We start from the raw sequence: 18,219 nt of genomic DNA on the forward strand, positions 1-18,219 counted from the left end.
TAAAGGAGGGGCGGCGCTGGTGGTGTTGAGACTGATGGGTGATGGTGTAGAGTTCCTGAGCAGTGGTGGATAGTTAACGTGTTAGTTGGGTAAGTTTGGGGGGTATTGTGACCACCTTCCCGCCGGCCCTGGATACGCGCAGAAGGGACTCGAGTGCGTCTCGAATGTCACGGGTCCCACCCCCAGGGTCACACGCCCAGGCTCACATCCCCAGGGTCACACCCCAGGGTCCCACCCCCGGGGTCCGCTCTCGAGCCTCTCCTCCCCTGGACTCAGGAGGCGCGATCCCACAAGGGACACCGAATCCCTGGCTGGTGAACCCCGTCCCGCTCCATCCACTGCCACACCCAAATCCCCACCCCGACGTTTATCCCCGACACTGCCTCCGTCTAACGCAGTGCGAGTGCCTCTCTCGCTGTCTCCGTCTCTCGTTGTGTCTCTCTGCGTTTCTCCGAGTTCCACTGCCTCGCCCCCACCTCTCAAGCGGCGCCATTCCCGTTCCTCCACCACCTCTCTCCCCACCGTTCCTCCTCCACCTCCTCTCTCCCCACCGTTCCTCCTGATCCCAGGGCTAGTCATAACCCTAGCGCTTACCCTAACGCCAACCCAAACCCTCTCTCCAACTCAATCCCAATCATATTCCTGACCCTTTCCCAAACGTCAATGATATCCAGAGCCAGATCTGTACGCCCATTGTCAGCGGTCATCGTCAACATCCGATGTGCCACTCACGTCGCCCCCCCCCCCCCCAGTGACTGCCCCCCCCCCACGGGAACCAGAGAGCAGCTGCACGAGTCGACTCACGGCTACGCCTACTTCGGGCCACGTAATCGGAGCGATTATAATCGATTTTTATCCGTATATCGATTAATCGTTACATGCCCCCATCCTCTGCGTCTACCGCGCCTCGCACCCTTCTCGTGCCCCCCCCCCTCGTGGGGACCCCCCCCCCCCTTCTGCCCCCTCCCCCCCTTCCCCCCACCTCATAGAAGGGCAGAGCGTACTGTTTCACTTGATGGCTCTGTTCTAAGAGATGCATGGAGATAATTTGCAATGATAATTTCACAGCTATTCATCAAATACACTGCTGGATGAGGACCTCTCCACGCCGCGTCGGTCATGCCGATTGTTTCACTTCACAGCGCTGGCCGGTGAGGGTTGGTGGTGCGGTGTGCGCCCAGAACCGGTTCATGTATCACTCGCAGCTGATGTTGCTTAGCAGTGACCTGGACGTGACCCCCGGTGATTGAGTTCAAGTTCGCAGTGCGCTAACCACTGCGCCACCACTCCACCTGTATACTTGTAGTTTGCGTGCCTCTCTCCCCGTGGTCGTGTGGATTTGTCTCCGGGTCTTCCCGTTTTTCCCTCCCCAGTTAGAATGAACATCACGCGTTTAGAGTATTTGGCTGCTGCTATACATTTCCACTTGATGGTGACGATAAGCCACTTCGTTGAGCTAGCATGTCTAGGCAGGTCGCTTCTGAAGAAGAGCTACACAGCTCAGTGGGACTTACCTGGCGAAATAAAAACTGTTTTTAGTTTAAAATACGAAGATATGAACGGACCTGCCACTGAACGATGGGGGGATTAGCAGCTGCTTCTGTGTGGCCGCGTGCACGCAATTACCTCTTGATGGGCCCCAGTGAACCGAGACGAGGATAATGAAAGGGTGGTGAAAGAGGTGGAGGGGCCGGGGTGGGGTGAGAGTGACTGCCTGGGGCTAATCTCTCACCAGATGTTCCAGGTCGACGACACGTGACTAGCAACTGTCACAACCCTTGAGGTATACAGGATGCGGTGTGCCGGATGCGGACACATGCTCTGGTCGCCGACTAAAAGAACAACAACAGCAGCAGCAGTACTGGTGGGAGGCTCGGGGCAAATCTCTGGATCTCTATGCAAGTGTGTGGGTTTTTTAGCGAGTCTATGAGTCTCTGTGCGAGTCTATGGGTTTTTGTGCGAGTCTATGGATCTCTGTGTGAGTCTATGGGTCTCTGTGCGAGTCTATGGGTTTCTGTGTGACTCTATGGGTCTGTGTCTATGGGTCTGTGTGAGTATGGGTTTCTGTGTGAGTCTGTGGGTCTGAGTCTATGAGTATCTGTGCAAGTCTATGGGTCTGTGTGCGAGTCTATGGGTTTATGTGAGTCTACGGGTTTGAGTTTATGGGTTTCTGTGAGTCTATGGGCGTGTGTGAGCCTATGGGTCTTTGTACGAGTATGTGAGGTTCTATGTGAGTCTATGGGTGTCTGTGTGAGTCTATGGGTTTTTGTGCGTGTCTATGGGTTTCTTTGCGAGTCTATGGGTCTCTGTGCGAGTCTATGGTTTTTTGTGCGAGTCTATGGGTTTATGTGCGAGTCTATGGGTCTCTGTGCGAGTCTATGGGTCTCTGTGCGAGTCTATGGTTTTTTGTGCGAGTCTATGGGTTTATGTGCGAGTCCATGGGCCTCTGTGCGAGTATATGGGTCTCTGTGCGAGTCTATGGGTTTCTGTGTGACTCTATGGGTCTGTGTCTATGGGTCTGTGTAAGTATATGGGTCTGTGCGAGTATGGGGTTCTGTGTGAGTCTGTGGGTCTGAATCTATGAGTATCTGTGCAAGTCCATGGGTCTGTGTGTGAGTCTATGGGTTTCTGTGATTCTATGGGTTTGAGTTTATGGGTTTCTGTGAGTCTATGGGCATGTGTGAGTCTATGGGTCTCTGTGCGAGTCTATGGGTCTCTGTGCGAGTATGGGTCTGAGTCTATGGGTTTCTGTATGAGTCTATGGGTCTCTGTGTCTCAGTATGTATGTTGAACCTCTTTCGCACCGTACGTAGCCAAACGTGCTAATCGGAGGTGCGAGTCATCAACAACAATCATCGTTCACGATGCGGGAGACTGCCGGGCAGCAGAGGTCGCAATCGGGTGCCCGATACCCGTACCCTACCCAATAGCCGGGTATCGGGTAGGGTACGGGTACCCGTTTGCGACCCTGGTGCCGCCGGGTACGGGTAAGGAATCAAACCCCGTTTGCGACCTCTGCCGGGCAGATTGTCGTGGTCGCTGCGCGTCTCCTACGCAGCAGCTGCGACACCTGGCGGAGGCCAGAGCGCGGTGGTAGCGAGGAGGTATGGTGTGGTGGTGGTGGTAACGAGGTTTGGTGTGGTGGTGATGGTGGTGGCGGTGGTGGTGGTAGCGAGGTGTGGTGGTGGTGTTAACGAGTTGTGGTGGTGGTAACGAGGTGTGGTGGTGGCGGTGGTGGTGGTGGTAACGAGGTGTGGTGGTGGTGGTAGCGAAGTGTGGTGGTGGTAGCGAGGAGGTGCGTTGGTGGTGGTGGAGGCATCATCGGCTGTGTCCGCGATGTCGTCTCCATGTTTAATAGCAGCAGAAGCAGCGACTCTATCATTATCATCAGCAGCAGGGGCAGCAGGGGCAGCAGGGGCAGCAGAGGCAGCAGAGGCAGCAGGGGCAGGAGGGGCAGCAGGGGCAGCAGGGGCAGCAGGGGTCGCGCGACTCCAGCTTCTGCCGTGGGCGGCATCGAGGAGTCGCGGGAGCGAGGGCCCAGCGGGGCCACGAGCTGGCCCCGCTGGGGATGTCGCCACGCAGCCTCCACCCGGATCGCGCGCGGAGTCGGGGGGCGGGGCCGGGGGGCGGAGCTTGAGCCCCACAGCCCTCCCCCACTTCAGACCCCCCTCCTCCCCCCTCCTCCTCCCCCTCCTCCTCCCCCCTACTCCTCCCCCCTACTCCTTCCCAATTTGCCTACTTTCCCAGAATGGGTCGTCTTGTTATACATCGAGACCCAGAGATTCATAGAGACCCACACACACTCGTAGACACACATAGAGACCCAGAGAGTCTCATACAGATACAGACGCAGGGATACATATAGACGCATCGAGACCCATACACAGACTTGCTAAGATACATAGAGACCCAGAGATAAATAGATACTCATAGAGATTCTCAGACCTATCCACTCACAGACTCATAGGGATACATAGAGACCCGTACAGACACGCACAGACTCGTCGAGATGCATGAAGACTTATGGAGATACATATAAACTCCTAGAGATACATAGATACGAATCGTGGTACGTAGCGACTCGTCGAGATGCATTGCGAGAAGGCACGTGCCGTGCGACTGTGGCCATGCCCGCAGCAGGAGGAGGAGGGGCGCAGCAGGACCGCGGCGAGCGGAACTCGACTGTGGCCTCGAACTCCTGAACATCATCACGCTGCTGATGATGCTGATGATGATGATGCTGCTGCTGCTGCTGCTGATGATGATGCCGCTGCTGATGATGCCGCCGCTGCTGATGCTGCCGTTGATGATGATGCGGCTGCTGCTGATGATGCGGCTGATGATGATGATGCTGCTGATGATGATGCGGCTGATGATGATGCTGCTGCCATGACGCTGGCGAGGAGAGCGGAGGCTTCTCCCCGCGTCCACCTCCTCGCCCCCCCCCCCCGGTCCGCGTGGCCCCCCGCGGCCCAGACCGCTGCCGCCCTCTGCTGGGTGGAGCGAGAAGCGCGCGGATCGACACCGGTGACGAAGACGCGGACATTGAACAAAACATAAACAGACACTCGGCGACGTTTCGGGCCATGACCCTTCTTCAGAGCACACACACGTACAGGGGCCAAAGTGATATGAAGAAGGGCCATTGCCCGAAACGTTGCCCATTGCAATGCTCTGTTTCCCTTTTCGGGTCACACACACGGCGTGATTGAGGAATGCGCTGCGTGGCTTTGTTGACTGCTTGTCCACCTCCTGCTAACGCAGCAGGGGCAGCAGCAGGGGCAGCAGCTCCGGGTTGTTTGCCCGCCCGGTGCACGGGGCCGGGAGTTCGTCTCTCTCGAGACCCATAGACTCATCGCCATAGACTCACACCCATAGACTAAACATACACACACCTCCATAGACTCACACCCATAGACTCAACATACACACACCTCCATAGACTCAACATACACACACCTCCATAGACTCACACCCATAGACTCAACATACACACACCTCCATAGACTCACACCCATAGACTCAACATACACACACCTCAATAGACTCACCCATAGACTCAACATACACACACCTCCATAGACTCACACCCATAGACTCAACATGCACACACCCCCATAGACTCACACCCATAGACTCAACATACACACACCTCCATAGACTCAACATACACACATCTCTATAGACTCGCACCCATAGACTCAACATACACACACCTCCATAGACTCAACATACACACACCTCCATAGACTCACACCCATAGACTCAACATGCACACACCCCCATAGACTCACAGCCATAGACTCAACATACACACACCTCCATAGACTCACACCCATAGACTCACACCCATAGACTCAACATACACACACCTCAATAGACTCACCCATAGACTCAACATACACACACCTCCATAGACTCACACCCATAGACTCAACATGCACACACCCCCATAGACTCAAACCCATAGACTCAACATACACACACCTCCATAGACTCACACCCATAGACTCAACATACACACACACCCCCATAGACTCACCCATAGACTCAACATACACACACCTCCATAGACTCACACCTATAGACTCAACATACACACACCTCCATAGACTCACACCATAGACTCAACATACACACACCCCCATAGACTCACACGCATAGACTCAACATACACACACCTCCATAGACTCGCACCCATAGACTCAACATACACACACCTCGATAGACTCAACATACACACACCTCCATAGACTCACACCCATAGACTCAACATGCACACACCCCCATAGACTCACAGCCATAGACTCAACATACACACACCTCCATAGACTCACACCCATTGACTCACACCCATAGACTCAACATACACACACCTCAATAGACTCACCCATAGACTCAACATACACACACCTCCATAGACTCACACCCATAGACTCAACATGCACACACCCCCATAGACTCACACCCATAGACTCAACATACACACACCTCCATAGACTCACACCCATAGACTCAACATACACACACCCCCATAGACTCACCCATAGACTCAACATACACACACCTCCATAGACTCACACACATAGACTCAACATGCACACACCCCCATAGACTCACAGCCATAGACTCAACATACACACACCTCCATAGACTCACACCCATAGACTCACACCCATAGACTCAACATACACACACCTCAATAGACTCACCCATAGACTCAACATACACACACCTCCATAGACTCACACCATAGACTCAACATACACACACCCCCATAGACTCATACGCATAGACTCAACATGCACACACCCTGGACTCTAACTCGGGCGCCGCAAAGGTGAGAGTCGTCGTTCTTACCGCTATTCGCGTCGTCAGCACCACCACCACCATCGGTCATCGGTCAGTATCTATCCACTGCTGCGTGAAGGCCTCACCAATCCTCAGCCACCTCTCACGCGGTCCTGCGATGCAACAATTCGACCCGGCACCTGCGCGATTACCAAATTCGTGGTTCCATCTCCCCACTGGACGTCGTCTCGGGCGCGTTCTGTCCTTGGGCTGCCACTCCATCGTTAGTCTCGACCAGTGGCCATCGCCCCTTCTAGTAAACATAATCTATCCACTGCTGGATGAAAATCGGTGTGGTGATGTCTCTAACCTGCGTGTGTCCCTCTCTCTGTCCCTCAGTGGAATTCCCAACGCGCGCCTCTCCGTGCGTTTTTGCGCATGTCCCCGTGTGTGTTTAGTCGTATTGGCAACGTTTATAATCAGGGTCCTCGTCTACAACAGCCGGCAATTCACCGGAATTGGTTCGAGCGAGCATGACTGCTGATGAGACACAGGTTGTCGAAACCCGTCCAAAAATGTGGCGTCTTAAGACAAGATTCGAAGGTGCCATATAGCTTTATTCAATTGTCGTGGCTGCCAACAACCGCGTACGTACGCTCTGCTCGATCGAGTTGGCCTTGTAGGGGTGACGTGCGGCCACTCCCCTCCTCCTGCACCCCTTCCCCTCCTCCCACCCAACTCCCACCTCCCACACAACCCCCACCTCCCACCCTCCCGTTCAACCTAATACGGCTCTTTGCGAGGAGCGTTGCAGTCAAAACTTCTCGGCGCGGAGTCGACGGGAGCGGAGAGTCCTCAAGAAATCCGCGACGCCGTCTCTCTCCCTCCGTCTCTACATTTGTTTCTGCCACTCGCCTGGCTGTCTCCATCTCTCGCTGTCTCTATCTCTCGCTGTCTCCATCTCTCGCTTTCTCCATCTCCCGCTGTCTCCGCCTCTCGGTGCTTCTCTCCCCGCCGCTGTCTCCCTGTCTCGTTGTCTCTCTGCGTCTTCTCTCTGTCTCTCGGAGTCTCTCGTTTTTAGTTTTTGTAGCTCGTGTCTCTGGCTGCTCCTCGCCCCACCTCGCGGTGCTGGAGAGGGGTCTTCGTGCGATCCAGGTGAGTTCCAACGAGGTCTCGTGGCCCCCCCACCCGACACCCCCCTTGCCCCCGGGGAGGATCCCGGTGGGGATCGTCCACTGAATGAACCCCCGTCCAGGGCCCCTCGCGGGCCCACGCCGCGCCTGCCTTGGCGAGACGGAGTCGCCGGGCCCCCAATTGGCACCGAGCGCGTCGCGCCGCGTGGCTCGCGATCATCAAAGCCGCGCAAGACGCCGCCTCGAGTTCACTGGCGCAGTTTTCCACGAAGAGCGCCGGCTCCGGCCAATTAGCGAGCCGCGCGCCCCACGGCCTGCCGCGTGCGCGCTAATTAAAGGGTCCACGTGGCCTGCCGCGCGCGCTAATTGTGGTACAACTGAGCACGGTCTCGCGCTAATGGTAATAATTAGGGCCGCGTCGCGCGCCGACTCAAGGATACTTGACGATTGGCTCGAACAATTGGCGCAATGAGTGCCCGTGGCTCGGCGTGGAGAGGTGGGGGTGCAGGGTAGGGGGCACACGCATCCTCCCGGTACCATCGCTGTGGTGGCACAAATGCGTGTTTTGTGTGAACTCGGGAACCGCCTCTTACCTAAGAGTTCGCGCCGTGGCGGTGAAGCGCGATCGTGCGCGCGTGCGTGCGCTTGGCGCGTGCGCGTGCGTGCGCTTGGCGCTACGCTGCGTGCCGCGCGCGTGCGCGTGCGTGCGCTTGGCGCTACGCTGCGTGCGAACCCGGCGGTCAGAATTCGATTTCCGTTCACGGTCAACACCGATTTTCTGAACCGAGTCCTGGGTCTCCCCTAAGTCGACTCAGCCTCAAATTGGTAGCTGGTACACTGTGTAATCATCGCCACCAAGGAGACAAAGGCGGCCGGGCGTAGTGCCGGCGACCCACCCCCTCGTGTGCCGTCTTGTCATTCATAAGTGATCGGTGACAGCACTTGCCCCAACAGTCTGTAAGTCTAAACGGGGGGTCTTTGTCTTTGTATATGTGCGTGCGTATCAATATCTGCGTGTATCTGTGCGCCCCCTCAATTGCGCTCCAACCCGTCTTGCGCCCACCTCCTTCCCCGACTACTCCGTGCCAGGCCGAGCACCCCCTGCTGCTCGTCGTTAGAGGGCATTCGAGAGGGCAGCTGGCAGCCATGCCCCCCAGCCTTGCCCGGGCGCACAGCAGGCGCTGGTGGATGGCCGTGAGCGCCGTGCTGGAGAATCTGCTGCTGAGCGCCGTGCTGCTGGGCTGGGGGTCCTTGCTCATCATGCTCAAGTCGGAGGGCTTCTACTCGCACCTGTGCAGCGACAGCCCAGGTGCGTGGGGGCCCAGGTGTACGGGGGTCCAGGTGTATGAGAGTCCAAGGGCGTAGGGACACAGGTGTGTGTGGGGTCCAGGGGCGTGGAGACCCGACCCTGGCTGCCGGATCCCGTCTCATCTTGTCCCAACCCGTGTCTCTTGTGTCCCCGTGTGCCTTCTTCACATATCACTGAACCACGGCCGGTGCGCTCCACACTTCAGCTCGGGCACATGTTTGCTTGTCTATCTGTGTTGTGTCTCGCCGTGTCTCGCTGTGTCTCCGCGTCTCCCTGTGTCTCCGAGTCTCGCTGTGGCCCTTCTTGTACCTCGGTGTCTTGGAAGGAAACCATCTGTGAGAGGCGAGAGGCCATTCCGGGGTGCATGGTGATGTGAGAGAGAGGGCGGCATACTTCAGCGGAATCCGCCCGCACGCGCTCACGCACACGTGCGCGCTCACACACACGTGCGCTCACACACACGTGCACTCACACACATAACCACAACGAACACACACACAATGTACCTTCCCCTAACAGTAGACACACCGACACGTGCACAAACACAGCGGACACTCACGCACAGTAGACACACACAAAGACAAAGATCCCCCCCCCCGTATAGCATTAACAGACTGTTGGGGCAAGTGCTGTTAGCGAGCACCCTTGAAGGTCGGCACAGCACACGAGGGGGTGGGTGGTCATCTCACACACACGTGTACACACACACAAGTGTACACACACAAGTGTACACACACATGTACACACACACGTGTACACGTGGCTGTACCGAGCGGCTATAGGGAGCGGGGTTTATGGGCGAGGTGGGGGCGGCGGGGGAGACCCCCCCCACCCCCTAACCTAGGGGGTGGCAACCTGCGGCTCTTTAAAGAGCCGCACGCGTTTTCAGATTTTGTTGCCGAATTCTTGACAAGAGAAAGAGCTCGTCTTATTAGTTTGTTTGTCGCCTCCTGCCCTGACTCGTCCCAGGGCCTGCGAGTGACTCAAGTTCGAGTTCACCTCCACGACCTCGACACCTCTTCGCCCCTCCCTCCCCCCACGGGAACCCCGGCAGGTTCTGCAAACACGAGGCCCTGACGCCTCCACTCGGAGACGCGAGGAGGAGGAGGGGGGGGCGGTGTTTGTTCTAGGTGGGGGGGTCTAGCGACCTTCACGGGATCCAGCGCCGCGTTCGATCTCACGACGCCCCCTCCCTCCCCCAGCCCCCCTCCCTCCCCCAGCCCCCCCTCCCTCCCCCAGCCCCCCCCCCCTACTCTAGCCCCCCCCCCAACTGGTGGCCAGAAGCCCCAGACTCATGTGCAGTGTCGTGACGTATGATGGTGAGTGACCCCAGTGAGTGACCCCAGTGATGGTGACCCCACTGATGGTGAGTGACCCCAGTGATGGTGACCCCACTGATGGTGAGTGACCTCAGTGATGGTGAGTGACCCCAGTGATGGTGACCCCACTGATGGTGAGTGACCTCAGTGATGGTGATTCCTGTGATGGTGAGTGACCTCAGGGATGGTGAGTGACCCCCGTGATGGTGACCCCACTGATGGTGAGTGACCTCAGGGATGGTGAGTGACCCCAGTGATGGTGACCCCACTGATGGTGAGTGACCTCAGTGATGGTGAGTGACCCCAGTGATGGTGACCCCACTGATGGTGAGTGACCTCAGTGATGGTGATTCCTGTGATGGTGAGTGACCTCAGGGATGGTGAGTGACCCCAGTGATGGTGACTCCACTGATGGTGAGTGACCCCAGTGAGTACAGAGAGGCGAGGGGATGAGTCCACCTGACGTGCTTGGTGTAGGAAGACTGCTCCGTACCCCCCCCCCAGGACAAAGGAGCCCCCCCCCACCGCAACTCTACGAGTCAGGATCTTGCCCCCCCCCCCCCCCCCCCACTTTCAGTGCCGCCTGCAACCTCTCCCTGTGAGCTATGAGCTAATGTCTCCCCGGTCCCCCCCATCCTCCCCTGCCCGCCCCCCACTCGCACCCCCTGTATGAACGCATCTTCCCAAGGGCCGTAACCGCAACAGCGCCCCCCATCTCCACCCCCGGCCCCCCGGCCCACTGCCAGACACAATGCCGCCCCCTCCCCAGTGCCCTCCTACCGCTCCCGCCAGGGTGCAAGAGACAATGCCGCCCCCCACTGCCCTAGCCCCCTGGGACAAGACACAAAGACACAATGCTGGGCCGCGCCCTGACAGCCCCTCCCCCTCAAGGCGGGCTACGAGTAGGAGAGGTCACCTTAAACACCCCACACTCACTACACTCACCACTCACCACACTCAACACCACGCACCACCACGCACCACTCTCACCAGCACCCCACACTCACCACACTCACCAGCACCCAACACACACCACATTCACCAGAACCCCACACTCACCACACTCACCAGCACCCCACACTGACCACACTCACCAGCACCCAACACACACCACATTCACCAGAACCCCACACTCACCACACTCACCAGGCACCCCACACTCACCACACTCACCAGCACCCAACACACACCACACTCACCAGCACCCCACACTCACCACACTCACCAGGCACCCCACACTCACCACACTCACCAGCACCCCACACTCACCACACTCACCAGCACTCCACACTCACCAGCACACACACACCACCACACACTCACACAGAGACCCATACACTCACATAGAGACACACAGACTCACACAGAGACCCATAGACTCACACAGAGACCCACAGACTCACATGGAGACCCACAGACTCACACAGAGACCCACAGACTCACATAGAGACCCATAGACTCAAACAGAGACACACAGACTCACATAGAGACCCACAAACTCACAGAGATCCACAGACTCACATAGAGACCCATAGACTCACATAGAGACCCACAGACTCACATGGAGACCCACAGACTCACACAGAGACCCATAGACTCAAATAGAGACCCACAGACTCACATGGAGACCCACAGACTCACACAGAGACCCACAGACTCACATAGAGACCCATAGACTCAAACAGAGACACACAGACTCACATAGAGACCCATAGACTCACAGAGACCCACAGACTCACATAGAGACCCATAGACTCACATAGAGACCCACAGACTCACATAGAGACTCATAGACTCACATAGAGACCCATAGACTCACATAGAGACCCACAGACTCACACAGAGACCCACAGACTCACACAGAGACACACAGACTCACACAGAGACCCACAGACTCACACAGAGACCCACAGACTCGCACAGAGACCCACAGACTCACACAGAGACCCACAGACTCACACAGAGACCCACAGACTCGCACAGAGACGCACAGACTGACACAGAGACCCACAGACACGCACAGAGACCCACAGACTCACACAGAGACCCACAGACTCACATAAAGACCCACAGACTCACACAGAGACCCACAGACTCACATAGAGACCCACAGACTCACATAGAGACCCACAGACTCACATAGAGACCCACAGACTCACACAAGAGACCCACAGACTCACATAGAGACCCACAGACTCACATAGAGACCCACAGACTCACATAGAGACCCACAGACTCACACAGAGACCCACAGACTCACACAGAGACACACAGACTCACACAGAGACCCACAGACTCACACAGAGACCCACAGACTCGCACAGAGACCCACAGACTCACACAGAGACCCACAGACTCACACAGAGACCCACAGACTCGCACAGAGACGCACAGACTGACACAGAGACCCACAGACACGCACAGAGACCCACAGACTCACACAGAGACCCACAGACTCACATAAAGACCCACAGACTCACACAGAGACCCACAGACTCACATAGAGACCCACAGACTCACATAGAGACCCACAGACTCACATAGAGACCCACAGACTCACACAAGAGACCCACAGACTCACATAGAGACCCACAGACTCACATAGAGACCCACAGACTCACATAGAGACCCACAGACTCACACAAGAGACCCGCCAACAAGTCCACGAGGCAGCTCGCAGTGCCCCCCCCCACCCACTTCCTGCGCCACCCCACGCAGGAGCTTCGCTCTTAACCCAATTAGTTTACATGCATTCATTAGTTACTTCATTTGTCGATTGATTGGGCAAAGACAGCACTTGGCGGGAGTCTCCGTGAGTCTTGAGACTGAGCGCGCCTCTCCTGGATGATGCGCGTGGGGACGGTGACCGCCGCCGCCGTGTGACTCTGCAGCCTCGGGCTCTCTTCAACTTTCGTTCGACGACTTTGTTTGCATTTCTTAGCGAACCACAGCAACGCCTCCTCCTCCTCCTCCTCGCCCTCCTCGCCGTCGTCGGCGGTGCTGGCCCTGCTGGCCGGGAACGCGAGCGCGCCTCCTCCTCCTCCCCCGCTCTCCGCGCACGCCCGGGGGTGGGCGGTGTGCCGCGATCAGGACGAGGTCCTGAACCTCGCCTTCACCGTGGGCTCCTTCCTGCTCAGCGCCGTCACGCTGCCCCTCGGCATCGTCATGGACAGATACGGCCCGCGCAAGATCCGCCTCGTGGGCAGGTGAGGGTGCGGGCTGGGGAGGGTGCGGGCTGGGGAGGGTGCGGGCTGGGGAGGGTGCGGGCTGGGCAGGGTGCGGGCTGGGGAGGGTGCGAGCTGGGGAGGGTGCGGGCTGGGGAGGGTGCGGGCTGGGCAGGGTGCGGGCTGGGGAGGGTGCGGGCTGGGGAGGGTGCGGGCTGGGGAGGGTGCGGGCTGGGCAGGGTGCGGGCTGGGGAGGGTGCGGGCTGGGGAGGGTGCGGGCTGGGCAGGGTGCGGGCTGGGGAGGGTGCGGGCTGGGGAGGGTGCGGGCTGGGGAGGGTGCGGGCTGGGGAGGGTGCGGGCTGGGCAGGGTGCGGGCTGGGGAGGGTGCGGGCTGGGGAGGGTGCGGGCTGGGGAGGGTGCGGGCTGGGCAGGGTGCGGGCTGGGGAGGGTGCGGGCTGGGGAGGGTGCGGGCTGGGGGGGGAGGGTGCGGGCTGGGGAGGGTGCGGGCTGGGCAGGGTGGGGCTGGGGAGGGTGCGGGCTGGGGAGGGTGCGGGCTGGGGAGGGTGCGGGCTGGGGAGGGTGCGGGCTGGGGAGGGTGCGGGCTGGGCAGGGTGCGGGCTGGGGAGGGTGCGGGCTGGGGAGGGTGCGGGCTGGGGAGGGTGCGGGCTGGGCAGGGTGCGGGCTGGGGAGGGTGCGGGCTGGGGAGGGTGCGGGCTGGGCAGGGTGCGGGCTGGGGAGGGTGCGGGCTAGGGAGGGTGCGGGCTGGGGAGGGTGCGGGCTGGGCAGGGTGTGGGCTGGGGAGGGTGCGGGCTGGGGAGGGTGCGGGCTGGGGAGGATGCGGGCTGGGAGGGTGCGGGCTGGGGAGCTAATACAGCTCAGTGGGCCTTACCTGGTAAATAAAAACATTGATTAGTTGATGGTTCAGTTTTGCTTTGCACCCGGGACACCAGAGCAGAATCACGGCACCCGCACCACCCCTCCGTAGACACTCGCAGTCCCCTAGCCCCGCCGTCGGGACGATGGTGAACAAACAGCCCAGGAAATGTCAAGTGCATGTTTTTTTCGTGGTCCCCTCTGGAGTTGTTTGGCTCTCGACAAAGATCTCGCGAGCCCCCGGCAGAGAGCCAGGGACGGGGTCTGTCCACACAAGCGGCTGCGTGGCTGTCGTGCCCCGCATTGGTCACTCGCACCCCCTGCCGCCCCCTCACCCCCCGCAGCTCAAGCTTCATGCTCTCGTGTCTTCTCATCGCGTATGGAGCGAGCAACCCCAAGAGTGAGTCCCCTAAGCCACCACAACCCCACGGGGATTCATACCTGACCCCTGACCCCCAGGACCCACATCCCCCCCCCCCCCCCCATCTGCCCAGACCACCGCGGTCCTGTCCTCGACCCCCAAACCCCGGAACCCATCCCCCGCTCCCCCCCTCACCCCTCACACCCCCCCCCCTCCCCGTGAGCCCCACGCAGCCCCGTACTGGACCGAGGCGGCCCTCGCTCTGATGCTGCTGCCGCTGCGTCGCGGCGGCGTGCGGGTGGATCGGGATACAGCGATCGCGTCACAGCCAGGGGCACACATACAACTATCCTTGTTAACAATTATAATTGTTATTAGTGCGTGCGCGTGTGTGCGCGCGTGTGCAATGATCCTCACCCGGATTCAACCCCAACCCGAGCTCCAAGTAGAGGCCACACCTCTAACCCAAGCACTGATTCTGACCTCTACGCCACATTCTAACTCCGACCTAGAACTAACCCCAGCCCTGACCCTGATGCTAGCCCTGACCCTGATTCTAGCCCTGACCCTGATCCCAGCCCTGACCCTGACCCCAGCCTGACCCTGACGCTAGAACTAACCCCAGCCCTGACCCCAGCCTGACCCTAGACCTGACCCCAGCCCTTACCCTGATCCCAGCCTGACCCTGACCCCAGCTCTGACCCCAGCTCTGACCCTGACCCCAGCCTGACCCTGACCCCAGCCTGACCATGACGCTAGACCTGACCCCAGCCCTGACCCCAGCCCTGACCCTGTCTCCCCAGCTCTGTCCGTGCTCATCTTCGTGGCGCTGTCGCTGAACGGATTTGGCGGCATGTGCATCGTCTTCTCCTCGCTCACGGTGCGTCGTCTCCAGCGACCCCAACTAGATCCCCGCGCACGGCCAACACCAGTGACGATTATCTGAACCGGTTTTGCGCCTCGCCTCGGTCGACTCAACCTTACATGCTTACCTTGGGTGATGTGCCAATGTCGCCCCAAGGGAGACATAGGCGGCTGGGGGTCACGCTGACCACCAAACCCCTTGTGTGTCGTGCTGGCCTTAATAGGTGCTCGCTAGCGGCACTTTAGCCCAACAGTCTGTGGTGAGTTTGCAGTGGGTGAGGTGGTGCCTGTGGTGAGTGTGCATTGGGTGAGTGTGGTGCCTATGGTGAGGGTGCAGTGGGTGAGTGTGGTGCCTGTGGTGAGTGTGCATGTGGGTGAGTGTGGTGCCTGTGGTGAGTGTGCAGTGGGTGAGGTGGTGCCTGTGGTGAGTGTGCAGTGGGTGAGTGTGGTGCCTGTGGTGAGTGTGCAGTGGGTGAGTATGGTGCCTATGGTGAGGGTGCAGTGGGTGAGTGTGGTGTCTGTGGTGAGTGTGCAGTGGGTGAGTATGGTGTCTGTGGTGAGTGTGCAGTGGGTGAGTGTGGTGTCTGTGGTGAGTGTGCAGTGGGTGAGTGTGGTGTCTGTGGTGAGTGTGCAGTGGGTGAGTGTGGTGTCTGTGGTGAGTGTGCAGTGGGTGAGGTGGTGTCTGTGGTGAGTGTGCAGTGGGTGAGTATGGTGCCTATGGTGAGGGTGCAGTGGGTGAGTGTGGTGTCTGTGGTGAGTGTGCAGTGGGTGAGGTGGTGCCTGTGGTGAGTGTGCAGTGGGTGAGTATGGTGCCTATGGTGAGGGTGCAGTGGGTGAGTGTGGTGTCTGTTGTGAGTGTGCAGTGGGTGAAGTGGTGCCTGTGGTGAGTGTGCAGTGGGTGAGTATGGTGCCTGTGGTGAGTGTGCATGTGGGTGAGTATGGTGTCTGTGGTGAGTGTGCAGTGGGTGAGTATGGTGCCTATGGTGAGGGTGCAGTGGGTGAGTGTGGTGTCTGTGGTGAGTGTGCAGTGGGTGAGTGTGGTGTCTGTGGTGAGTGTGCAGTGGGTGAGTGTGGTGTCTGTGGTGAGTGTGCAGTGGGTGAGTGTGGTGTCTGTGGTGAGTGTGCAGTGGGTGAGTGTGGTGTCTGTGGTGAGTGTGCAGTGGGTGAGTGTGGTGTCTGTGGTGAGTGTGCAGTGGGTGAGGTGGTGTCACGCGCGCAGGTGAGGCGAGGTTTGAGGCAGCGCCACATGAAGGGGTTGGGAGGGGGGCTGTGTGTGTAGGGGATGTGTGTGTGTAGGGGATGTGTGTGTGTGTAGGGGCTGTGTGTGTGTGTTGGGGCTGTGTGTTGGGGCTGTGTGTAGGGGTTGTGTGTGTAGGGGCTCTGTGTGTAGGGGCTGTGTGTGTAGGGGTTGTTGTGTGTAGGGGCTGTGTATGTGTAGGGGCTGTGTGTGTAGGGGCTGTGTGTGTAGGGGCTGTGTGTGTGTAGGGGCTGTGTGTGTAGGGGCTGTGTGTGTTGGGGCTGTGTGTGTGTGTAGGGGCTGTGTGTGTAGGGGCTGTGTGTGTTGGGGCTGAGTGTGTGTGTGTAGGGGTTGTGTGTGTTGGTGCTGTGTGTGTGTAGGGGTTGTGTGCGTACGGGCTGTGTGTGTAGGGGCTGTGTGTGTAGGGGTTGTGTGTGTAGGGGCTGTGTGTGTAGGGGCTGTGTGTGTGTGTGTAGGGATGTGTGTGTGTAGGGGCTGTGTGTGTGTGTAGGGGCTGTGTGTAGGGGCTGTGTGTGTGTGTGTAGGGATGTGTGTGTGTAGGGGCTGTGTGTGTGTGTGTGTAGGGGCTGTGTGTGTAGGGGCTGTGTGTGTAGGGGCTGTGTGTGTAGGGGCTGTGTGTGTGTGTAGGGGCTGTGTGTGTAGGGGCTGTGTGTGTGTGTAGGGTTGTGTGTGTGTAGGGGCTGTGTGTGTGGGGGCTGTGTGTGTAGGGGCTGTGTGTGTGTGTTTAGGGGTTGTGTATGTAGGGGCTGTGTGTGTGTAGGGGTTGTGTGTGTGTTGGGGCTGTGTGTGTAGGGGCTGTGTGTGTGTGTAGGGGCTGTATGTGTGTTGGGGCCGGTGTGTGTGTGTGTGTTGGGGCTGTGTGTGTGTAAGGGTTGTGTGTGTAGGGGCTGTGTGTGTGTGTGTGTTGGGGCTGTGTGTGTGTAGGGGTTGTGTGTGTAGGGGCTGTGTGTGTGTGTAGGGGCTGTGTGTGTGTTGGGGCTGTGTGTGTGTGTGTGTTGGGGCTGTGTGTGTGTGTTGGGGCTGTGTGGGCAGCACAGGGCCCCGGCTCGCATGGCCAGGTCAGAGGGGGGCGTTGCCGCGAGCCCGGCCCGCGATTGGCCCTCGACCTCGACCCCCGCCGGCTGCCCCACGCCGGGGCCCGCGCCGTGACGCGCCCAACACGACGACAAAACACAACTCACAACAAGCGAAGGCCAAGTTGGTGACCCCGCACGAACGACCCCCACTCCACCACTCCAGCCCCGCCCCCCCACCGCCCCTACCTGAGCAGGGTCACCTTCCCAGTGCCCACGAGTCCCAGGCACCCCCCCCCCCACCACCCCCACGCTGCCGCCGTGGTCACGCGTGCGCACGAACACACGCGGGGCATGCGAGAATGTAGCGTGGGATGGTGTGTGTAGGAGTGTGTGTTTTTGGAGGTGTGTCTGTGTGCCTGCGTGTGTGTAGGGGTATGTGTTTGTGTGTGTGTGTGGAGCGGTGGTGTTGAGATTAGCGCGCTGCGCTACGAACCTGGCGACCCGGGTTCGATTCCCACTCACGGCCAACACCAGTGACGATTATTTGAACCGGTCCTAGGTCGACTAGGGGAGGTCCTGGGGAGACAAAGGCGGCCGGGCGTGGTCCTGGCCACCCACCCCCTCGTGTGCC

The 18,219-nt window shown here is 58.9% G+C and overlaps 1 protein-coding gene across 3 annotated transcripts in view; it reads left to right on the forward strand.

The window, feature by feature from the left end:
* Nucleotides 1–5,964: 5,964 nt before the first annotated feature.
* LOC144932982 (large neutral amino acids transporter small subunit 4-like) overlaps nt 5,965–18,219 on the forward strand; it is a 28,756-nt gene continuing 16,501 nt past the window's right edge. The window contains exons 1-5 of one of the 3 annotated variants that reach the window (XM_078857388.1): nt 5,965–7,446; nt 8,514–8,733; nt 12,994–13,258; nt 14,434–14,489; nt 15,254–15,330. In XM_078857388.1, coding sequence (XP_078713514.1) covers nt 6,835–7,446; nt 8,514–8,733; nt 12,994–13,258; nt 14,434–14,489; nt 15,254–15,330 — 1,230 coding nt within the window. In that variant the 5' untranslated portion in view covers nt 5,965–6,834. Of the gene's footprint in view, nt 7,447–8,199; nt 8,734–12,993; nt 13,259–14,433; nt 14,490–15,253; nt 15,331–18,219 lie in introns of those variants that run through there. The other 2 variants (XM_078857391.1, XM_078857390.1) reach the window with 2 other exon arrangements.

The sequence above is a fragment of the Lampetra fluviatilis genome, chromosome 6 (genome assembly GCF_964198595.1).
Source record: "Lampetra fluviatilis chromosome 6, kcLamFluv1.1, whole genome shotgun sequence".
Classification (NCBI taxonomy): Eukaryota; Metazoa; Chordata; class Hyperoartia; order Petromyzontiformes; family Petromyzontidae; genus Lampetra; species Lampetra fluviatilis.